Source organism: Perna viridis, chromosome 8 (assembly GCF_037379345.1).
Source record: "Perna viridis isolate PV_CMFRI_1.1 ecotype Kerala chromosome 8, ASM3737934v1, whole genome shotgun sequence".
Lineage (NCBI taxonomy): Eukaryota > Metazoa > Mollusca > Bivalvia > Mytilida > Mytilidae > Perna > Perna viridis.
Genome location: NC_142452.1, coordinates 29823628 through 29848428, shown reverse-complemented (window position 1 = coordinate 29848428; position 24801 = coordinate 29823628). Strand labels below are relative to the sequence as shown.

Sequence of the window (24801 nt, the reverse complement as noted above, 5' to 3'; positions counted from 1 at the left end):
ATCCTGCATAGGACTGTGGTGGGTATTTTTCATCTGTTGGAAAACATGGCTGCCCTTACTAAAAATAGAATATAGGGGTCAGACAGTAGTTTTTTGCATATATCTCCAAAACCGTTAGGTTTAGCCAAATTCTTTCAATAGCTAAAATGATCCTTATTATAAGGACTACAAAAGTATCAGGGATAAAAGTTGTAAGGTGACTCCTTGTAAGAGTTATTGCCCTTGAAAGGGAAAAAATGACATTTTTTTCACAGTTTTCAGCCATTATCTTGAAAATTATAATAGATAGAAAGAAACTTTTGATTTCTGTAATGATCTTGATGAGTCTTCTTTATTAGTCAAAATTGCTGGACAACTTCTTTATAAATTTATTGCCTTTGAAAGGCAAAATTCAACCAGGTGAGCGATTCAGGCTCAGTGAAGCCTCTTGTTTTTTCTTGGCCTTAGTTACCATCAGTCAAAAAATTCCCTAGTTAACAGTGATTGGGAGTAAAATTTTTGATCATATTCAGAATTTCACTATGCCTATTTATTTCACATTCTTAGTAATAAATTCTGAATTGAATCGGACATTGTAAAGAGACATTTTCAGTTGAAACGTAATAAATAGTGCATGCATGGACCCTTTAGTCCTAATCACTGCCTTTACAAAATTTTACACAGGTCTGCTTAAGCAGATAGAGTACAAAGCAATATTTACCTACTGTATTTTTTGTCTAAAGTAACAGACTTTTTTTACAAAAAGGCTTGAAATACAGGATGGATAGATGGATGTCTGCATGACATATTATGTGCACTCATATGTCTTCATTTATTTATGGAAATCAAGCAAGGGATTGCACTTGATTTATGGCACCAATAAATTTGATAGCTAAACCTGAAATGAAATTATTTAAACAGGTGTTTCACAGATGAAAAAGAAAACATTCCTGAAAGGCCAGTTGGAGGAAACCCTGACACTAGCTGTTTAGACTTTGATGGGTATGTTTTCATTCATGGACTTTAAAAAAATTATACCAGGCCTATAAATTTGAAACTATACCCCCATTCAACGTGTGGGGTGGTATATTGGAATCACCTTGTCCATCTGTCATTCCGTCCAAAATTTGTCGCAGTTATCTCAGCTTCCAATGGATGGATTGATTTAAAATTGGTGTGTGGCTTTATATAGATGTGGCATACGTTGTAAGGGATTTTGGGTGCTGTTCATATCAAATTTGTGTTCTTGTGACTCCACCATTAGTCACTATATGGAATGGTAGAGAAAGATTCTCATCACAAAAATCTTGGCTGCAAATTAATTGATGGATTTCAAATTTGGTGTTTGGCTTCATATAGATGGGGCATATGTAGTAAGTAATTTTGGTTTCTCTCCCATATAAACTTCCTGTAGGAGTACAACGTATGCAAATTCATGTGGTGTTTGTTTGCCTTTTTCCTACCTACCCAGAGTAAGTTCCCTACCCAACAAATCTTGTTCTCATCTTTCAGCAAAAAATTATTTCCTTTTATTCTTAAATAAGATTTTAAACACTGGAATTGATAGTTTTTAATCCAAAGTTTGGATTCTGAATCATTAAATTAATTTTTTTCCTACCTACCTACCGGAAAAATATAAATTTGATTAAGGCCTAACTCTGGGCTTTGAAAATAATTATTGGAGTTATTCACATTGTTCTAAAAGAAAGTTTGAAAAATGAAGGGCAAATTAATGGAGGTGAGTCCAATGACTTTCCCCTATGATGCATTTGTAATGTACAATCACCATGCAAAACCCTAAAGAAATTCAACCAGCAGGATTTTTCTTACATTCAGAATAATTAAAAAATGCAGTTCATTTGAATATTTTTTTTTTATGAAAATGATTGAAAAAGAAAACTTTTTTCATAATTTTAGGTACTACCTTTTTTACCAATTTGTAGCTGGTGACAAAAGCAAACATTCTGCACTTCAACAAGATGTCACAAATCAGGTTTCCCAGATGTGGCAAGAAATGTCGGAAGATGATAAGGATACATTCATTGCCATGGCTGCTTTAGAGGGTTCACAGTCCGATTCTAATCTTAGTGATGACCTTAGGGAACTTGAAGTAGAACCCATTCATAAAGGTATGGTAATAAACAGTTCTTCATTTAAACTTCTTGATAACATGTGAAATTCTTTGAAATGAAATTATGAATTTCACATGCCTGGCTTTGTGTACTATTAGCAGGAAGGAAATAAATAAATTTACAGATTCATTTTGTGGGAACAATGCTGTCCACTAAGTCATAAAACAGCCTGTGGATTATATATTATTATTATTGCAAATGCAGAGTTATGGCTGTTCCATTAAAAGATATGTGGTACCTGGGGAAGGCACCATTCACCAGGGGAGTCACCCATAGAAGTTCTATTGATGTTTTTTTTTTATTTTTTAATTAAACTCTATATTTTGTCAAGAGACCTGAACACCCATCCATATACAAAGAATAAGAGTGTCTTCCTCCTGTCCCTCATGTTTTACTAGAGCAATCCTTAAAGCAGAGTTTGACACTAACAGTAGTCTGGTAGTCCTGTGCCACCTTAACTTTGGAGAGGTCTACTTGAAAAAAAATCATGGTAGTCCTATGGACTATCTAAATTTTGCCTAATTTTTCTTAAGATTTAAGAACAGAACAGTAATTACAGTCTGCAGACTACCCATTATACCTCTCAAGTAATCCTGTTGACCACCAAACAAATGAAGTTAGTGTCAAACTCTGCCTTATTGAAAATTAATTTGTCAATTGCACTGACTATAAACTTGAAGGTTTTGCCAGACCAACAAAATCATTTAATCAATAAAGAACACTTTACAAATTTGTAGGGAACATTTCTGGCAACCAAACCTTTTTTTAGACGTCAGTCACTGTTGACAAACCACCAGTTTTCAATAAGCTTGTAGTTCAAAATACGGTTTGGTATGTGTCCAGGTGACTTAGGTGACGTATAGTATATGATATCTCCATAGATGGTCTCCTTCCTTTCATACAAAAACCTCTTGGACTTCATCACATTAGAACCAAACTTTATTCTATACCTCTCACTCTACTACACTCCCTTTACAAAACAAGTCTTGACACTCCTGTTTCTGATCCCACCTCATCATTATACAGACTTGTTGCCATCATTTTGGATATTGGTTTCCACAGACTCTTTAAACCAGTTTGTGTGAAAAGTCAAGATGAAGAAAAACGATCATTTCTTCCACTACTGTTTGTCAACAAAGGTATAGATGCAATTAATTTGGCTAACATCCTCCATCACAAAAACGTTACCAACAAAATTCCCCCATATTTCAAAGACAAATCCATACCAACTATTGACCAAACTTTACGACAAACTTGATGACTTTTCATTCAGAATTGTCAACTTTCCTTTTATTTGTGGCAACATCCCTTCAGCATCTGTGTATGGAGTGTTCATATCACAACTCATACATTATGCCAGAGCTTGCCGAAACTATGCAGACTTTTTGTATCGCGCTAGAACTCTTTAACAAATAGGCTTCTGGAACAGGGTTATGTTGCTACAAGATTGAAGTCATCACTACAGAAGTTTTATGATCATCATCATGTACTCATGGATCATTATGGTGTATCCATCTGCACCATGAAAACTGATTTATTCAATGGGGCATAGTTTTCCTTTCCTCGTTTTTACCCTGGACTTGACTTTTCATGAGCAACTCTAGGGGTGTTTCTAGAAAAGCAGAGGACACTTCCCCTACCGGTGCACCTGGTCCATGCTCCCAGTTTTTAGTTGAGTCCGAGATGCTCATTTGCTTTTGTTACTTTGTATGTATGATTTTGGTTACTTTGTGTTCTTTGTTGTGTGTGTCTGTTTTCCATGTCTGGTCTTTGTCCCTGGATTACATTCATTTGATTACTGCTATTACCTTGGTTCCCTTGATTACTCTTTCCAATAATATGAGTACCATATTATAGTATTCAACAACCTCACTTTACTAAAAAAAAATATACAGGGGCATGAGGAATAATGAATAACCTTTTTTATGCCAAGACCTGAAATTCAAAAATCTAAGATCACTTCAAAGGATGCTGGGAATGAAATTCATTTTTTTTCTCTGAGGAAGTCATAATGTCGTTATGAATTGTTAAAATATATAAAATGTCCTATAGTTTTGAATGTAAAGTGTTGAGTTTTGCATGTCTCAGACTATTTGATTGCCAATACAATATCAAGTAAATGAAACAACAAAAATATCTACCTCATAATTTTTTTTTGGCTACAAGCATTTTGGGGCAATGCATGAAAACAGGATTGAAGTCATTACTACAGAAGTTTTATGGCCGTCATCATGAACTCGTGGATCATTACAGTGTATCCATCTGCTCTGTGAGAACCAATTTGCTCAACATGTCATAGTTTTCCTATTCTCTTTCATCTACCCTGCGCTTGACTTTTTGTGAGCAGCTCAGCAGTTGTTTCTAGAAACCGGTCCCTACTGTCACACCTGGTCTATGCACTCAGTTTTTAGTGGAGTCCAAGTTGCTCATTTACTTTTTATGTGTTATTTTGGTCATTTTATTTTCTTTGTTTTGTGTGTCAGTTTTCCATGTCTGGTCTTAGTCCTTGGACTACATTATTTTGATTTTGGCTAGAATCTTGGTTCTCTTGATTACTCATTGAACTGCTTTTCTCATACATTGATATATATATACTTTTAAGATGCTGAAAGTGTATTACAACAACACCATAACAATGTACCCATAATGTCTGTCGAAAGAGAGCCACTACAGACTCTAATGCCTGTCCATCCGTCAACAAAATCATATCATTTCCTGCTACCAGAGGATCATAGTCAGGTAGATGTACAAGAAGTACCGTTAGGTCAAGTTACCCTAGCCTATCAACCTGAACATGTACTGGTTCCAGAAATGTCAGAAACGGTAACAGTTCAAGACATAGCAGAGGAGGCTGTGGTACCTGAGATTTCAATTAAGCAAGAAGTAAAGGAGGTAACAGTCCTGCAGATTCCATCCTTGAGGTCTATGATTGGACAAAGTGAAGAGATCTCCACAAATGAGGGTGATTTTCACAGAGTCCCAGAACCAAGTTATGTTATACATCCTCATGAAAGAGCAGTAGCAGATGACTTGGGTTTTATTTCCTTATCAAATGAGGTATTTTGATTAGAAAGAAAAACCTAGATTTATTTCAAATAACAATTTTTATTTCAATTTTTGAAGTATGTACTGTTTCCTTAGGGATAATTTTACTTTCAAATTAAGGTTGTTTTAATTGCAAAAGTTTTTGATAAAATGATTGTACAGGAATGAAAATAATCACATATTCATACTAGATCAGTTTGAAAGTTAATTTTGGTCTGTGGGTTTAACATGTTTTGTCCCCATCTACAATGGAGTACCAACATAGAAATGCTGGGCATACATTTGAAAATTGACAGCTGATAAATATTGTTCTTCCACAGGCATCAAAATAAGAACTGGCCCACAGCTAGCAAAGTTCATGAAGGGCAGTTCAAAGTTCAAAGTTTTAAAAAGCTTGCCTACTGAGTCATATAATTCTGATAGGGTTTTTTTGTATGTTTGTATGTTTGTTTGTTTATATGTTTTTCTGTTCAACATGGAGGAAAGTAAATTTCATACTTGACAAGTTACAGCAAAGTTTGCCTGCATATTTTTGTATTTCTATCCCTTACATCCAATAATAATTGAAGCTGGTAACTACTTTCAGTAAAACCTGTCTATAAACCTATCTCCCTTTGGAATGTATTAGGATTAGACAGGTGTTCAGTTTACCAAGGTACAAAATATTTAAACTGATATGAAGGAACTTTAAGACTAAAAAAAATTGTTTGGTCTTAAAAGATGTTTGCTTTATTTATGCTCTGCTGAGATAGATTTTGCAGTAATTCTAATGTATGTATTTTCACAGAATAGCCTCAATGAAGACTTTAGCCAACAGTTTCAGTCACAAATAACAGATGATGATTTGTCAGAATGGAAAGGAGATATTGTTCCAATTACTTAGTACAGAAGAAAATTCCTGTTGATTATATTGATGTGATGCTGTAAATGTATTAAATTCCACAGTTGCTAATGTTTGTAGATTCTGTCATGTGGAAATTTTCACGGATACAACGTATCAGTTTTTGCTGTTTTAAAAAATTATAAGCATTACATATTGTTAAAAGTAAATTATATTGGTACTTTTTTTTTCACGCTTTTTTGTCAACCACAAAAACAGCAGATATTAATACACTGCAAAAAATTACTGTGCTATCAATATGATGGTCTAAGGTGTAGTCAACCACTCTGATTTCATGGCATCTGTATTAGAGATATTTAGAAATTTTAGGCATTCATAATTTTACTGGAGAACACCCTGGTTACACATATGTACTTTTACTATCAGTAGAAATTACTAATGATGTGTACAAGAGTGTGTTGAACAGATAAGAAATAAAATAGTCATTTATGAATTGTATTTAGTATAAAATTTCTAAACTATTTCAACCTATTTTGTTGTGAGAGTTTATTTTCATACTCTTTGTTGTTTTCTACTGTTATAACATGTTGTATTTTTGATAAATGATCATGCAAAATCCAGATTGGATGCTTAATTATGAAGTATCTTATTAGTTAAAACAACTGTTGAAAAGAGTGAGGATACCACTGTTTTACTTTGCTTGTTTCTACAAGAATTAATAATTTACAGTTTAATCATAAGGCCAGCTTAATTAATTTTTTGGTTCTCATGGCTTTTATACCCCACCACACAAAGTGGTCTGGTATTATGTGATACCCATCAGTCCGTCTGTCCTACCCTGATGGTTTCCTGATGATAATTTTAGAAGACATTAAAGAATCTTTTTTAAACTTCGTCATTAAGTTAAAAAAAAATACTAACCCAGTATTCATTTTAATCAAATTATTAACACAAAAGTTTTGGCTGTTCTAAGTTGCTTTTACCCTACAAAATGTGTTTGCAACATGGCAGTTTCTGGTTAAGGCTGCCTTATTAATACATGTACATAGTGGCTTACCAATAAAATAATTAATTTAAAAGAAGCACTTCCTTCATAATTATTTAAGATAGAAACAAATTGAAAGAACTATCGTAACTTTTTGGGGTATTAAACATGTAAAATTTATAATATCTCCAACGGCCTTCTGCCCTCATTCATCTTCTTGGAGAATGGTTTTAAAAACAAGAAATTAACTTTAAATGGCCTAACTATTATTTAATTTTGTTTGTGATATGATTGACATCATGACTTTCAATATTACACTTAAAATTTGTGAAAACGACAAACAATTTAATCCTTTGGTGACCATGGTTCTACAGTGTAAATTATAAGAAAGACATATAAAAACAAATTTAAAGCAGGTTAAGATACAGTTGGTGTAGAAATGCATTTGTACATTGTTTTGACAGGTCTCATTTGCATAAAGCTGATGTACATAATTTTAATTCAATTCTTTCCTGTACATGAATTTTAACTCTTTTGTTATTATTTTATTAGGTAGATAACCTATTCTGACTGACCAGGCATGCACGTTTTTCCATCCCATATACTCATGGCTAAGTGGGTAAAAAAAAGAAGAAATGATTTTTTTTGGGGGGGGGGGGAAAGCACTGTTTTATCTGTATAGATTGTTATCCAGTTTTATGCCTCTGTAATTATCTTGGAACTACAGGTTCAAAATATTTTAAGTCTGCAAAAGTATCAATTGTTGGCCCATTACAGACAAATTTTTAGCTCACCTGGCCCAAGGCTATGTGAGCTATTGCCATCACTTGGTGTCCATTGTTGTCGTTTACAATTTTTCAAAACTCTTCTCCTCTGACACTACTTGGCCAATTGGTATTAAACTTGGTATGAAAGTTCCTTGGGGTATCCTGCATAGAACTGTTTTGGGGATTTTTGATCTGTTGAAAAACATGACTGCCATTACTAAAAGTAGAACATAGGGATCAGACAAAGGTTTTTCGCATGTTATACCTCCAAAACCGTAAGGTCTAGCCAAATTCTTTCAATTGCTGAAATGATCCTTATAAAGTCTACAAAAGTCTCAAGGAATGAAAGTTGTCTGACGACTCCTTGAAAGAGTTATTGCCCTTGAAATGTGAAAAATGACAGGGTTTTTTCTTCTTTTTTCTTTTTTACTGTTTTCAGCCAATATCTTGAAAACTATGTTAGATAGAGAGAAACTTTCAATTGCTGAAATCATCCTTATGATAAATCCTACCAAAGTCTCCTTGATTCAGAATTGTTGGACTTGTTAAATTTATTGACCTTGGAAGGCAGAATTTAACCAGATGAGCGATTCAGGCTCCTTGGAGTCTCTTGTTATTTCAAGGAAATACCATATACTCAATAATATGTCTCCCTCAACCCCCATTCACCCCATTCGTTAGGAGACATATTGTTTTTGTCCTAACTGTGTGTCTTTTGGTCACACTTTTGTTCAGGTGGATTCTATGACCCAAAAATTCATTAAACTGTAGATACTTATGACATGCGTTGTTGTGCATATTACCAGGAATTTATGATCCACTACATTTTTTTTTTACTTACTCCTTTGATCTTTGGGATGAGGGGGGGGGACATATGTTTAACTTTAGTTATTATGTTTAATTGGTACACTTAGTGGTTGTGAGGATGGTTAAAACATGCATGCTTTAAGCCGAGGGGTTCATTTGTTTAGGGTTGGTTCCAGATTTGGGCCTGTCAACAGTCACCTATCATGTCATCAATTGACCTTTATCTGTTAAAATGCGGATAGATCATAGAACTGGCTGAGATGTATGGTATGATATATCTTGAAATGTTCTTGTTGATGTCAATTAAGGTAAAAGTAAAGTTGAACCCCTACGGCTTACGATTTTTATTCATTATTTCAATACTGAACCTGATGCATACAGGATTTTAACATTCTGCATGCTATTACAGAAGATAAGATATATCAGAGTAACTGTGATGTTAATTTTGTTTCTCAACTCTTTAAGAATAGGGCCTATTTACCAGTACTGGGAAATTCTCACACCATTATTTTTAGAGATTCTGCAATCAGTTTACTTTTGAGCAGTTTTGGTCATAAAACACTTGCTTGTGATTTACATGTAGTAGTGTAATATACAGTAGGAATTCTTCATGGATGTTAAATTCGGCAACATTTTCAAAAATTTATGTGTTCGTTTTTAGCTGTCAGTAACTTTGGCATGAACAAATTTAAGATAGAGAAGGAACTAGTAATTTAAAATTTAGTTAGCTTTTACTTGTGTGTTTACTAAAACTAAAAAATTTCAGTTCCATGATTAGTTTTTCAAAACTTATCGTGACAAATGTATTTTGTTGTGATTAGAATGCTATTGAAGGTATACTGTAAAAGTAATGATGAAATTTATTAAAGCAATTGTCTCTTATTTTCACCTCTCAGAAATGGAATAAGCCAATGATGTCCATCTGTTTTGATGAGCAGATATGCTGCTTCAATGGGAGTCAATCTCAGCTGTTACTTGATCAAGCACACTCACTAAAGCATCAGACATCAATCTCATGTAAGCATCTAAGTAACTTGGATTGATTTAATACTGTTTCAAATGAAAGTTTGATAGGCTTTTGTGAAATTGAATAGGATACAAACATATCACTGATTTCAGGAGTTATGTCCATTACCCTAGGTCTTATCTCCCTAAGGGAAGAGATTTTTGCCATTTCTGTAAGGACAATAATTTGAGACAAATTGCTGTAGGATGATTAAATGGTTCATGGAATCTGAAGTTTTTAGATAGTAAATTATTATGTAAGCTGGCTAAAATCATCGAAGAATCTGAGTAATTGTTATATATGTATCAGTGGTGTAGCTAGTATGGCAATATGAAAAATATTTAAGGGCTTTTCTAGATAATACAGAGGGAGGCTCGATGAATTTTAATATTTCTAGGATTCAGTTGACATTTTGAGAGTGGTCACTTCTTCAGAAGTCAGGATACTAAAAATCAGAAAATATTGTGACATTTTTATTACAAACATGTATTTTGAAAAACGTGACTGACAAAAATTTGCATCATGGACTTTTAGCACTCACTGATGTGAAATTGTTCTCAAAGTCACAAAGAAGAAAGTGTCATTTTTACTCAAAATGACAAACTGCAATAATTAATAACTTTAATATTTCTGCTATTGTGATCAGGTGATTTAATTTGAAATGGATTGGAATGGGATGTATGAAAGGCATATTTTTATACCCAACTGGTGGGTGGTATATTTGAATCTCCATGTCCATCCATCCAAATTTCATCACAATTATCTCGGCTCCCAATGTATAGATTGGTTTCAAATTTGTTGTGTTGCTTAATATAGATGGGGCATACATTGGAAGTGATTTTGGGTGCTGTCAGATATTGACTACCTGTAATGTGGGGTTATCCCTGGCAAGACAATGTGTGCAACTTAATGTTTATTCAAATTTACTTCTTTTAGTAACATATATTTAAAAGGGTCTTTATTTTCAAAATTTAAAATACATAAGGGTAGGTACTTAATCCTACCTAGTACCCCAAATACTGAATATATGCAGTGCCTTCCACATATCCTTTTTGAACTACTGGCTGGAATAGCCCTCATTAATGGGACACATAAACCAGGTATTGCCCCCAAGCTATGCCACTGAGAATTGTGTTGGTTACAGGGACTAATCTAGACATCAATGACAAATAAAGGTTTTGGTAAATTCTGTTTTAAAATAACAGTATTGACATGTTTTACTATGTTATCATTACAAAAAACTTCTCCTTGTCAAAGACAAATGGGAGAAGTGAGCACAAACTAGAAGTTACTGCTCATTTCTCCCTCTAAATTAGGCCTTGCGTTGGATCCTTGTGTAAATAATGACTGCTTCAAATGAAGGAGATTTTGTATGAAGTGTGTAAATAGACTGATGTCAAGGAAAGAATCCTGATCATATTTTTTGTCCAATTTTTTGATAGACATATTGATGTTTATTGCTGTATATGCTGTCACATAATTCAACACATTGAGAGATTTTTTGGAGTTCCTTTAAGTCTTGATGAACAGAAGCTCCATTTGGATTTTATTGTTATCACTTTACCTCCACTCTGATGTTTGAGTATACTGTTTAACCATAGTTTATCTGTCTGTCCATCACACATTTTTTGTCTTTATAGTTTTCTTTGCAACTTGTAACAGTCACTTGATACTTTGATACAAGCTTGAAACATGTTTGACATAACCTTTATTTTATTTCAAGCTTAGGAATAACAACTTCCTGATTGGAAAACTGTTCATATACTAAAGTTGAGGTGCTGTGGTACCATAAGTGGGCATTGGCTCGCAGCTTTCTTGTTTTTGCTCTTGATACTTTTAAACCTGCAAAGAAGGGGGTAAGTGTGTAATGTGCTATAATGTAGTTGTTGATTTTCTTTCATTTTGTGATAGTAATAGAGAAATCAATACATACAAATGCTTAACTGTTTGTAACATGTGAAAATTTTATTTGCATGTTAAAAAATATATTATACGACAGTATTAGTACAAGCATTGTCCATTTCTGAATAATATGCATAGATAAATACAGTTTAAAAATATGCTTTCCTGAAGATGTTTCCTTTTCTATATTTTAATATCAAAACAGCAAAAAAGTTTATTTTCGTCTTTTTGTCCATATGTTACATTTTAACATATCCAATCTATACTGGGCAAAATTATGAATGGCGAGTGGCACTTTTTAAAAACAATCCTTTATATCATGAGTTTGAATTCTGAAACTTCTAAGTCATACAAACTTTGTTTTTAGTTGTATAATTTCTTCATATAGAAATTCTTCAAGTAAATATTTAAGGTGAAAATAGAAATTTAAGGAAAAATTACCAAAAGAAAGCTAAAAATGGGCTGTCATAGGTTTAATGCCATAGTAAAACAAAGGAAGACATGTAATAATCATGTCAATCCAATATTTCTGTCTGTCACAAACCAACGCAGAGACAGTTACAGTAGTCTAGGCTATTTAAGGAGTGACTGTTATTTTTTTTATGTCTATGGAGAAACGACCTCAATCACATGAAAGCAGGTTATTTTTAAGTGTGCTGCAGAGGCATTGAGGATAGTTCAAATAGACAGAAATAATAAAAAAGTAATTTCATGTACCAATAATTTAATTTTAATATCAAAATTTGGTGTACAAGATTACAAATTATGTTTTTTTTTTGTTTTTTGTTTTCAAAGAATATGATCAAGATTCTACAAGTATTGGCAGGTTTCCAGTGGTGGATAGTTTTGTATGGTTGTTAAAGGCAGGATACTGTTTGATACACGAGAGATTTTGACTGTTATAATGTTACATATTGAATAGTAGATAGTGTATATCTCATCCCTTTTGATTCAGGACTTATTATGATGGCAAATCATACAGGAGCCTTAAGAAGTTCGAGGAGACGGAAAACTTTTCAAAATGGGAAATACCTCATGTACAATGTATGTCTCAAATAGGGGCAGACTGTATTACACAAGTGTAGTTGGGGTCAGACCTGGGATTACAGGTTAGGTGGCATTAAGAAAATTACAAATAAATTGGTAATTAGATTAGAGATGCAATACATTTTGAGGTAAAATTTGTTAAAAATCTATGCATTTTTCCCCAAAATTTAAGGGGCATTGCCTTTTATAAATAACCTCTGCCAAGTTTCAGTTTGTTGATAATTAGTAAAAATGAGTTTTACTTGTTCGATTACATAGAATGATTGTACATGTGTATACCCATTATTAGTATTTTATTACAGGGGAGGGTTAGAAGGAAGGCAGTAGAAAGGGAGGGGGTTACAATTTTTACACACTGCCACACCAAATGGCAAACCTTCATAAGTTATGTGTCTGTCTGTCCCCTTTATGTTTTCTGGATGATTACTTGAGAGCATATTGATGAATTTTTTTTGAAAATTTCGTACAGTTGTTTAGTTCCATAAAATACAGGCTATATTCAATTTTCAACAAAATCCAAACATGTAGTTTTGATTAAGGTCTTTTTTTTTTCTTTTTTTTCGCCACTATGTGGTGTGGTATCACTTATAATGTTCAGTTAAGCCTTAATTTTTGTTTTAATTTGCCCCATGTGAATGCAGTCCTGAATCACCTGGGTGTTATTAGATGGAATTTCAACAGAGTGTTATTGTTTGTTTTAAAATTCTAGCAAAAGTATATGCTGGTTAGCTTTGTTATTGGTTATGCATTAAAGAAAATGCTGTTGTTATTGATAGTTATTGTATTAAAATAAAACTTGCAATTTGTTTATTTTTGTTTGTCTTTAAAAACTGTAAAACCAATTTAGCACCTGTGTCTAATAGACAGGGTATACCGTAAAAGTACCCAGTGTAGAAGCAGAAATTTTCATTGGGAAATAAATTTTGCTTTGTTTTGTTTTGGTTTCTTTTTTTTTTGTTTTGTTTTATTTTTGGGGTTTTTTTTGGTGTGGATAAGGCATATCAACAAAATTTTGTCATTAAGAATGAATGTTTCTCAATCATCACAGTCCATTATTAAATACTGACTGACCAACAGATAAAAATTCAGTTGGTCAGACAGAAATTTTGGAAGTTTTTGACTGCATTTAAAGGTGAAAAGGTCAAATTTGAGTCTGTCAGACAACTCTATTTCGTAAGACTGTCATAAATGTTAAAACCACAGATTAATTCCCACAAGACCACTAAATTTTAACCTAAAAAAAATAATTAATGCATTACAGTATATTTTTGGGTAAATGCCAGTTTTTACTGGAATGCTGGACTTAGATTGACAACATATTTATAGTCCAGTGTGGTGGATGTGTTTTTCAGCAAACAGTTGGCATTCCAATGGGAACAAATTGTGTTCCTCTACTTACTAACCTATTCCTCCACTCTTATGAGGCTGACTTTATAGTTTCAAGAGTTATCAAGGGAACCAAGGTTATAGCGGTCAAAATTGCATTACTTCATGGAGTTTTTAATTTGTGTTTTCAATGTAAATTTCGCATTTTTGTTGGTAATTTTTAAAACTTTCAAGATTGACTTCGCCATAATTAAGTGCTTCACAAAGAACACCTACATATATTTGTGCATATATGCCCTGAACAAATGGCGAAAATATCAAAAGAAAATTTATATTGATACAGCTCTAAATTGTGATTGTGATTAAGTGTTTGACACAAAATATATAAAAATCAGAAAAGGGCTTCCATTACCAACATAGTTTCATGAAATCTGTTTAAAGCATATTCAAGTTATTAATGATAAGCACTCTTAAAGCAGAGTTAAGTCATCTTTAATTGAATTTCAAATTTTGTGCAATATTGCGTCAAAAGCAGTTGTGTCCATAATGAACTGTAAATATCTATGTTAAAGTGTGTCAAAAACTAATATTGTGTCCACACCCGCCTCGTGTAACCTGCTGTGATTCACAAAGCTGTTTATTGTCTAAGTAAGGGCTGTTCCATTAAAAGATGAGGTACCCAGCAAAGATACTTTTTCACCAGGAGAGTCACCCATAGAAGTTCTATTGATGTTTTATAATTTCTCAAGAGACCTTAGCACCCACCCATATACATTTTGTTGTACCAAGAATAAAAGTGCCTTCTCCCTCATATGTTTTACTGGAATGGAATGGCCGTAAAGTCCAATAACTAAAAATGAAATTTTGGGAGATTCATAAAAATTGGTGACAGAAATGTTTAGTTATTGTGTGATGTGATAGATTTACAGATGGACATTGATATAATCTAAAAGATATGCAAAAGAAACCATAAAAAATGGTAACCAAGGAACAATAAATCATCAAATATTGATGTACGTGTACATGTATATACACTGAACAGTATCTCTGTCCAAAAAAAAAAAACAAGTTGGAAATCTGACAAGTCACCATGTCAAAACCAAATGCCAAATTTAACATTTAAACCAAATGTAAAGGTATGAGTTTCCAGTGTAAAAGCTAACAAATTGAACTTGAGATGTCAATAATTCATTGAAGAAAAAAAAACAGTATATTGGTTTATCTGGTTATCTGAGAAATAATATTAACAGAATTGTAAATTTGTATTGATATTTGAAATTTTATTGACATTATAAACAGCACCACTTTAACAATAGGATAATATTTTAAAAATGAGAAATGAATTCTTATTCTACCGTTATTTCGTTACTATGTTTGTGTACATAAACATATTTCAAATCAATATTTCATTTATGGTTCATTTTACACATCAGAATCCCTTGATTAAACAGGACTTTTCACTCCTTTTTACAATGTACATTAAAGGGTCAATTTCCACAAATGGCTGTCCCTGATCAGGGACTTGATATCACGAATTACTACTATATACCCTGCCCTGTTTAACTCAAGACTTTATGATCTTGACAGTCTATATCCCCAGACTGAGCCATACAATGTAGATTATACATGTATAATGAATAAGAGATTTTAAAAGCATGTAGGCCCTTACATATTTTTGGGTAAGATCTAACAAACTTACAGGAAGAAGACAGCCATGTCATATTCATTTAAAACTGATTGATTTAAACATATTACTCTCACAATCAAGATAGACTTCGAACAGATACATATATCACTTAAAAATTCAATGGTCAGTCTTACCAACTCACACACTTTTACGATTCTTCTTCAATAAAGAATGTTCAATAGTTTCATTTACAGATGAATGTTTTCTTTTTTTGGCTAATTTATTCCCATTCACTATCTTATCACTACTATCAACCTGTGATTCCAATAAATTATGAGACAAAGAGGAGTTTTTATCTAACTCGCCTTTATGTTGTCTCTTTTTATTTTTCTTCTTTTTTGAAACACTTTCTGTAGTTGCAACATTGAATTGACTGGTTTCAAAGCTTTCATTTTTAACTGATATTCCTGGCTCAACTTTAATATTAAAAGTGTCACAAGAATCATTTCCTGAATGTTTATCACCTGCACCGAGGTCACTTTTCCGTTTTTTCTTGTGTTTTTTGTGTTTAGATGTGTCTAGACTACCACTTGTCTCTAACTGCTCTTCACAGACAATTTCCTCCTTGACCTTAATCTCCTGTTTTTTATGTTTTTTCTTCTTTTTAGAAGATTTATCCTTAACTTCATTATCACTACAAGCACCTGATTGGTCAAATGTGCTTCCTGTCTCTGTTTCATTAAGAAATTCATTGTCATCCTTCAAACTTCTAGAAAGTAGATCAGAGTCAAAAGAAGATTTATTTTTCTTCTTTGATGATTTATGTAAGGTAATATCCCCTATACCACTGTCAGTTAAATCCGACGTTGATCCTTCACCTTCTTCCATAGCTTCCTGCATTTCAGTTTGTTGACGGGGTGCCTTTTTCTTGCTATGTGAGCTGAAATTGAAGCAAAATGCAAGTAAATACAAAGTAAATGCCACTAAACTACCATTTTTCAGTTGAGCACTATTCAAGTCAAGAAATCCTACCAGTCTATAAAAAATAATTTTAAAAAATAAGATGATTTTACCTTCATTGTGCCAATGTAATCTTAAACATATATTTTTTATCGACCTTATATTAATTTTCATTAACGTTTATTAGATCAGTTAAAGCTGAATTAGCTGCCAAATTTGTTCAGTTTTGATTCTACTGAATTTTGCTGATACAATGAAATAAGTTTGTAGTAATGCAACTGCAACAATAAATGTCGATAATACCTACAGAATATTGTGAAAACGTTTTTTAAATCAGGGAAGATCGATAGCTCTGATCTAATTATTTTTCGCCATTACTTACGAAGATCGCCGACAGGACATTCACCTGCGTTAAAAATACTTTAACCTTTGTAAAAAAAATAATAAGGGATACAAAGGTAAGCGCGTGTCTTGTTTTCATTTCATTTCATCTACTTCTTGATTAGTTTTCAAATAAATAATGACCACATTTGAGCCACATTATGTCACAATAGGTAAATTTCAAAAGGATCCTTGTGTTATATTTGAACTTTTTTCTTTTACTGCTTGAGTACGTCGGTCTTCCTTACCACTGAATACCACTTTCGCTTTGCAATCAAGTTTGTTATTAAAGAAGCGACCCTTACAGCACATGCACGGATAAGGTCACAAGAAGTCACATGCATACGGATTTATCTAGGTCAATTTTTTGTTTTGCAAGACAATAAATATATAGACACCTATTTCATGTATTTAATGCATTTTATTTGTGGATATCAAATGAAGTTATACAGGAAAAGCACAATTTAGTAGAAATAATTCATAGTTAAGGTATATTTCAACAGAAACAAAAAATTACGAAAATGACAGCTAATGCAGCTTTAAAGAGGTGAATTATTTTGCTCTTTGTTTTTTAAATGTTTTGAGCAATTCGTGACAAGGGGTTTAAAGAAATGTAGCATTGTAAAGGTAAACCTAAAGTGTTTTTCAAATCCTTTTTCTACTTATATATAAACCAAATGCACCAGAAATGTAAAATTTAAGTGCTCAAACAAAAGATCTTTCTCATGAAACACATTCCTGGTATCAATATCTTTTCTATTAAAAGGTCGAAGTAATTTATTAGTGTGTGCAAAATATACAATTTCTCCTTTTAACAAGGTCACAAATTCATTCAATTACCTTGCTTCCCACAGATTTCCACGAAGCGACATTACACCATTGTGGACATACAGATTAGTCACTTTAAACAAGAACTCTTCTCCCAACTGTAAATTGTTGCCAACCCAATCCTCCCCTTCATGTTGAGGTTTATGGACTGAGGCATTGAAGCAGTTGTGAACCAAACATCCAACATGCCTAGGACTTTTCTTGTTGACAATGCCTTTTAGTATACATCCAATAGTTGGTTTGAAAATGATATAGTCAGCTTGAATATTAAAATGGACATATGGTGATTCCTCAAATATTTTCCCAACATGGTCCAATACTTTGACATTATTGTATGCAACTAGTACACCATCAGTCCTGAAAGTGGGAAAAATCACAACAATAACGTAAAGCAAAATATACAGCTGTTTCTAATAACAAGACACACCCATTCCCCTCTATCAGCTTAAAAAAATCTCATAACTATGAAACAAAAAAGATCTGAAAAATAAAAAACTACAAATGAAGCTTACATCCACAAAGACAAACGAAGAAAGTATAAATTCCTAAAGAAAGACCATACATATAACAAGAATGGAAATGGTGAATATGTTAAAAGAGACCACAACCCCACAGGGATGAAAAGTGTCAGCTCTTTTGTATGGAGTGAGGACATCGACAGTATAATACATGAAGGATGAAATTATGGAAAATGTAGTTATTTCCTCTAGTAAATCAAGTGTTACATTTCAAAAGTCTTTCTTTGCTCTGTTTTATCAATCATCAGTGTTTTTGGACTGCTGACTATGAGAAAACTACTGAATTACTATTTAATACATTTTTTTCTTTTATCTTGTTGGCAATTGGGTATCCAGTAGTGTATAGCTACAGTGTACACTTAAACACTGTAAGCATGCACTTACCAACAATTTGGCTATTGTTTGTACATAAAAAAATGATAATCTTTCATAATAATTTCTATATGACTTTTTGCATCCTTAGCGGAACTTGTGTGTCATTACATTGTACATTGATCTTGAAGTCCTGATCTTTTTCAAGATGAATTTATAGCTTTATTTTTCAGATCAATATTCATGTTACAATTGTTCCATATACATGTATAAAGAACATTAATGAAATCATCAACTCAAAATTTAGGTACTTAAATTAAACTGAAGAGCAGCATTGTGTTAACAATTACAATAGTCACAGTCTTTTCTAAACAGTAAAACAACTGTGTTAGCAACTCAAAGTTTTCCATTAATCAGCATCAAAATCCACTAATAATCAAACATGAATAGAATCTGTCTTTAAACTTGTCCACTACTGCTTAGTTCCAACAGTAACAAGATCCACTATTTAAATTCCTCTTATACTATTGTTATTCTAAACTCTTCAACTTTTCAATGTCAGTAAATCAGGGATTATCATAAATAACTGAAACTTCAAATGATAATTAATTTTTTGTACGGAATATGGTATCATCAAATAAAATGAACAGGCACAGAACTATATGTTGGTGGGTGTGACTTGAACACTTTCAACTACATGTAAAATAAAATTTACCAGTACTCTCTGGTACCTTACAATCCAAATTTCATGTTGAACCTGAAGGCCACATTTAAAATAATATTGTTTCCCTTTACCTCCTGGCATTTGGTAGGTACAATGTAAGTAGGTAGGTAGGAAAATGTTTTTTTTTCACAAAATTTCATCTGATTCAGTAAAAATCATCCTCAAAGAAGTGACTTTTTTTTTAATCTTGGAAGAGAATGGCAATAAAATTATTTGGATAGGGCCACTACTTATGGTTGGTAGGGTAAGGGAAAAAAACAATTTTAATGTTGGCCCAACCCCTCATATTAATTCCATAGAGTTCAGAGTCAAAGGGAGAGTAATGAAGAACCAAGATTCTAGCAAAAACCATAAGAATGTAATCCAGGGACAAAGACTAGACATGGAAAGCAGACATACACAACAAAGAACACAAAATAACCAAAATAATACATACACTACTATCAACCAATGTTTTAATTTCTCAACTCATTGCAGTGGTGTCACTCATGTCCTCCACTGTGACTCGACCAAAGTAAAAACCAGAATAAAATTGCTCAATTTCAATCCTTTTGAATTTTTTTATTTCTGTCCTTTACTGAAATGTTATTAATCTGCTGGAACCATTCAATATACTTTTGCATAAAGACAGGAGAAGTAAATTATAGACCATTCCTGAAATGGTGACTCCACTGGGGAGAGTAGAAACACTGTGACTCCACTCACAATATCTCCACTGCGAAGAGTGGAGAAATTTAAATTAGTGTTGATGATAATGTACAAAGGAACAAAAGTAAATGAGCAACTAAAAACGGAGCATGGACCAGGTGCACTGGCAGGGTAAGTGTCCACTGCTTTTCTAGAAACAACCACTGAGTTGTTCATAAAAAGTCAAGTCCAGATAAGACGAAAGAGGAAAGGAAAACTATAACATGCTGAACAAATCAGTTTTCATAGTGCATACACCACAATGATCTAGGAGTTCACAATGACCACCATAAAACTTATGTAGTAATGACTTAAATCTTGTAGCAACATAACCCTGTTCCAGAAGCCTAATTGTAAGAAGTCTTTGCATTGTACAAAAAGTCTGCGTAGTAAAGGCAAGCTCTGGCATAACGTAGGAGTTGTGAATGTGATATGAAAACTCCATAGGCAGGTGCTGAAGGGATGTTGCTACAGATGAAAGGAAAGTTGACCATATGGAATGAAAAGTAGTCATGTTTGTGGTATAGTTTTCTTTCACCATCAATCTCAATGTCTAAGTGTAGGTCAAGATTTTAGGCTTGGAGCTGAGCCGAGGCTGACTTAAATTTGAGGGTTCTATCTAACCTTATCATGGCAACAGTTCCTCAAAACTGGATACAATATCTAATAAATTTAGACATTTTCTCTTAGGAATGAAATTCTATTTCTTCCTTAATAATATTTGACAGTTGTGAGTTGAGTAAATAACTAAGACTGTACGTGTAAGAGTACATACCAGTTGGTAGCCAATTGTAACTCAGAGTTAAGTTTCTCCTTAACACCATTAGATATGTTGCCAAGAAACTTCGGAGGTAAGACAATATGTCGAACTTTTGAAATTTGTTGAAGACTTGAGTATGGACATGTTTCCACAAGAGCGCTAGCATCAGAAAACGATAACTGTGTCATGCTCATTTTTTCTTCTTGGGGGCTGCCATATTGGATGTTTCAATTCTCGGTTGCACGATGTCTCTAAAAACATTCAAGTATGCAGTAATTTATTGAAAATAGAAGATCATCTTATTTCAGTCATGTTTCTGTTTATTTTGTATTATCTATTAGATTTTAACAAAATAAATGATTTAATAAAATCCAACGGAACTTGAAAACTATGACACTTCCGGTTGACCGAGATATTTTCTATTTCAAATTCAGCGCTCGAATGAAACCAAAATAATCTGTTATTGCATTAATTTGTAAGCAGTTTACTAGTCAACATTACAAGTCCTCGAAAATTTTAAATAATGTACAATTTTATCTACATGTTGAAACGACCTTCTCGTAGCATTGGTTTTTTTTTGCCAGTGACTCACTTTCTCAGATCAGATAATTTCTGTCTGCTACAACCCGTACCATGTCAACGATTGCACTGTGTTCCATTGAGAATGCTATATAAGACCCTATGTGTATTGACTATAGTACCATCTGTGCGAGATCCGGCAGGGTAGTCAATGACGTTCAAATACCCAGTCACTGAGTCAGTCTGACTTCAGTTTAGTCAATTAATGTCAACTAAATTTACACTTTGTGTCATTTTTGCCAGAGTCAGTATAAAAGCTCTACAGAGCTTATATTTTTTGTGCATCCAACTATAAATAAAAAAATTCTGTTTTCTGTTCTGTCACACTGAGATGCATAGAATTTAAGTGAAAAGCTAGGACTGTTTATCAGTAAGGTAAAAAATGTGTAACCCATACCCGTACTAACTTTTTCCCGTACCTAAATATTGTTTTGGTAAAATATTCATTCTTACGGTATGTTAAGAACTGAAAATTGCATGAGGTGTGGAAAAATTTGTTTCAGTTCATGTCTAATTAAGAAAATGATGCATATTTTTCTGATATTTCTTGTTTCATCGGTTTTCTTAAGTCAGAAGGTCTAAAATGTTTAACCGGAAGTTACCGTACCTAACTATTTATTGACTATTTCACACTTTTCTGTCCGAATTTTACATTTTTCTGAAATTATTAAGAGGTTAAAACTTCACCTTATGACTTAAGATAAAGTCTTGAAAGATTTGATATTGTTTTAAAAAAGAAGTGATTGAGTTTGAATCCTGTACCAGCAAAGAATGGAAACGATCTTATCCAGAATGAAAAACAAAATCTCATAAACAGAGTCTGATGTGATTTTAATTTATTGTCAATCAAAATTTTGATAATATAATGACTTTTATGTCAAATATGCCATAAATTAGTACTGATAACAAAAAATACCGGACTTTGATTTTGCATACGGGAATTTCGGGTTACACATTTTAGACATTTTGAAAACAGAAAATCGAATAAAATTTATTTTTTTTCAAAAAATATTTTAAACTTATTAATTCTAGCCTAACCATCATGTCATTTCATATATATGTACCAACTTTCAGCTGGAAATATCAAGCAATAATGAAGAAGTTGGCAAAGTAGTATTTGGGTGCTGGGAAAAGTTGGTACGGGTACAGGTTACACATTTTAGACCATACCCCCATTTATGTGGTCCATAACTGTTTTTGAAGAAATGAAAGTAAATTCTGTGGGTTTTTGACATGCATAAATCATCTGCTGACTGAAGACAATGAAGTTTGTAAAGAATACTCCTTAATGAAAATATCTAATATTTAAAAGTTTTTACAATTTATGTGGGCTTCTTCCCTACCTTCAAGACTCGACTCATGTAAAGTCACTGCACGCTCTTGAAAAAGTTCAAGTGGAATGTTTTTGTTTTCTACCATCAAAATACACATACCTCTGTAATGCATGTACATGTAAGGGTAGGAAAAGTATTGGTATCACAAATTTAATGATGTATGTAAATTCATGTTGGATGTTAAAAAGAAAAATAATCTCCTGTTTCCAGCCAACACTCAGACTAAAAACAGGCGATTATTTTTCTTTTGAACGTCCAACCTCTATGAATGGTCACCACAGACAGCAGGCCTTTCATTAAGAGTTGGTACCAGGTACTTTTACCCATCTAAGCTAGTGAAAGGTACCTCCAGAATTTAAAATTTCACATTATGTTTAAAAGAGAAAATGATAAAAAGTACCTCTTACAAAACCAAAGATACCTGCATTGCAAGAAATTAATGAAACCCTTGTCAAACATGTTTTTTGTTAATGTTTTTGGTATTAATTTAGTATTATCAATAACATCAGACAGTAACATATGTACATGAAGAGCTAGTGCTCATATAAAAAAAAAAATATACAATATTTACATCTCCCTTTTTATCATTTTACAAATGCTTTATTTGTTCATAAACAAACAGTTCCAAAATTGGTAATAACTACAGAATTTTGGACGGTTCTTAGGCTCAGTAAAAATTTTTGGTACACTGGCAACTAGGTTAATCCCAAATTTGACTGCTGACCCGTCAAAATGTGGTTAAATTTGGTTTAAATAAGAGAAAATCAAATTTTAACGCTTACGACTTATTTTCTAGGTTAATTAAATAGTAATGGGAGATGACAGTGAATGGTTGAAGCTGCCTGTGGAAGAAAAATGCCAACACAAGGTTTGTTTTGTGAATAAAGTTGTGCAAAAGATGATCTTTGTCATTACCTTTTTTATACTCAGAAAAATACAATCATTTTTCTTCATAGACTTAATTTTTTCCACTTCAAAGCAGAATCACATTTGTTCACTGTATGTACATGTGTTTGGTTTTTATCTTAAATAGTAGCTTTGTTTGATAAATAAGACTTTTGTTCTGCCAAATATACATGTACCTGTAAATAAAGGAGATAGGGGTTTATAGTTTATGTCTTTAGTCCTTTCTGTTTTGTCACTTCTCAGGTTTGTGCTGGAAGTTATTTTTTATACACTTGCCTGTTAAGATAGGATGTACATGTACATTTTTGTATTATGGTATACTGGTATCTGTCTGTTGTTCGTACTTGGCATAATAACTCTAAAATGCTGCCACCAATTTTTGAAACTGGTGAATGTTTCTTTTGACTGATGTGAGCTCCCTTTCGACTATAATGAATTTCCAATTTTTTTTATTTATAGGACTTCATTTGTTCAAAAATGGGATGATTTTCTGTTTGCGGACTAAAAAACTCAAAAACCATATAGCAATTTAAATTAAACTTTGGTAAAAATAATTGTTGTATTAATAAAAGCTTCCTTTCAACTTTTAAAAGTAAATTGTTACTTTATGATTTAGAGTTACAAGACTTAGTTCAATAAAAAAAGGCAGAAATTAAACAGTTTTCCAAAAAGACAGTACACCTAGATACAAATATGTAGTTCTTGGTACAGATTCCTGATACTTTGTAAAAAACAATTCCAAATCATCTTCCAAATATACAGAAGAAGTTTTCAAAATGCTGGAATTTTTTATCCACAACATACTTGTCCAGTGTGCTGGATGCATTTTGCAACAAACAATCGTCATTCTAGTGGGAACAAATTGTGTACATCTACTTGCTGTTGTTGCTGACCTATTCCTTCACTCTTTTGGGGCTGACTTTATAGCTGATCTGATCCAAAAGAAGGAAAATTCTTTAGCTAGATCCTTTAATCGTAGTTTCCATTTTATAGCTGGCGTATTATTGTTAAACAATCCTAGTTTCAGGGATTTTATATACCGCATCTTCCCTGAAGAACTTGAGATAATGGTTACTACAGACACTGTGAAGTCATCCTCATATTTTGACGTACACTTTGAGATCGATGAGATAAAGGAAAACTATTGACCAAACTATACGATAAACGCCATGGCTTTTCATTCCATATAATATTGTCAACTTTCCTTTTATCTGTGGCAACATCCCTTCAGCACCTGCTTATGGAGTTTTCATATCACAACACATACATTATGTCAGAGCTTCACTTGCCGTAACTATGCAGACATGTCTGGTCTTTGTCCCTGGATTACATTCTTTTGATTTCCACT

The 24801-nt window shown here is 32.9% G+C and overlaps 3 protein-coding genes across 7 annotated transcripts in view; 2 read left to right on the top strand and 1 right to left on the bottom strand.

Annotated features, from left to right (window-relative positions):
- The window catches only part of LOC148610168 (uncharacterized), a 33224-nt gene extending 25596 nt beyond the window's left edge, over positions 1–7628 (top strand). For all 3 annotated transcript variants that reach the window (XM_088542293.1, XM_088542291.1, XM_088542292.1), the window contains exons 11-14: positions 901–981; positions 1897–2108; positions 4714–5168; positions 5944–7628. In XM_088542293.1, coding sequence (XP_088398419.1) covers positions 901–981; positions 1897–2108; positions 4714–5168; positions 5944–6039 — 844 coding nt within the window. In that variant the 3' untranslated portion in view covers positions 6040–7628. The remainder of the gene's footprint in view (positions 1–900; positions 982–1896; positions 2109–4713; positions 5169–5943) is intronic.
- A 2471-nt stretch (positions 7629–10099) lies between these two features.
- On the bottom strand, positions 10100–20880 carry LOC148610167 (uncharacterized). Of its 2 annotated transcripts, XM_088542295.1 has the most exons (4): positions 20650–20880; positions 17646–17990; positions 15659–16404; positions 10100–11404 (listed from the first exon to the last, which is right to left on the bottom strand). In XM_088542295.1, exons 1-3 carry the CDS (start codon positions 20826–20828, stop codon positions 15663–15665), a joined length of 1266 nt encoding a protein of 421 aa, XP_088398421.1. In that variant the 5' UTR covers positions 20829–20880; the 3' UTR covers positions 10100–11404; positions 15659–15662. The 2 variants fall into 2 exon arrangements, with proteins under 2 accessions (XP_088398421.1, XP_088398420.1); XM_088542294.1 differs by lacking the exon at positions 10100–11404 and having other exon boundaries at positions 15090–16404.
- Positions 20881–21022: 142 nt separating this feature from the next.
- Positions 21023–24801, top strand: part of LOC148610166 (cytoskeleton-associated protein 5-like) — a 59127-nt gene continuing 55348 nt past the window's right edge. Inside the window, exons 1-2 of one of the 2 annotated variants that reach the window (XM_088542288.1) lie at positions 21023–21109; positions 23344–23415. In XM_088542288.1, the coding sequence (XP_088398414.1) occupies positions 23359–23415 (57 nt within the window). In that variant the 5' untranslated portion in view covers positions 21023–21109; positions 23344–23358. Of the gene's footprint in view, positions 21110–21142; positions 21391–23343; positions 23416–24801 lie in introns of those variants that run through there. The other variant, XM_088542289.1, reaches the window with a different exon arrangement.

Coding starts and splice junctions, on each gene's coding strand:
- LOC148610167 (XM_088542295.1), bottom strand. CDS start 20,828: ATGAGCATGACACAGTTATCGTTTTCTGATGCTAGCGCTCTTGTGGAA. Junction 17,991..20,649: donor TTACAATTGGCTACCAACTG/GTATGTACTCTT, acceptor TCCCACTTTCAG/GACTGATGGTGTACTAGTTG. Junction 16,405..17,645: donor GGAAATCTGTGGGAAGCAAG/GTAATTGAATGA, acceptor CTTCAATTTCAG/CTCACATAGCAAGAAAAAGG.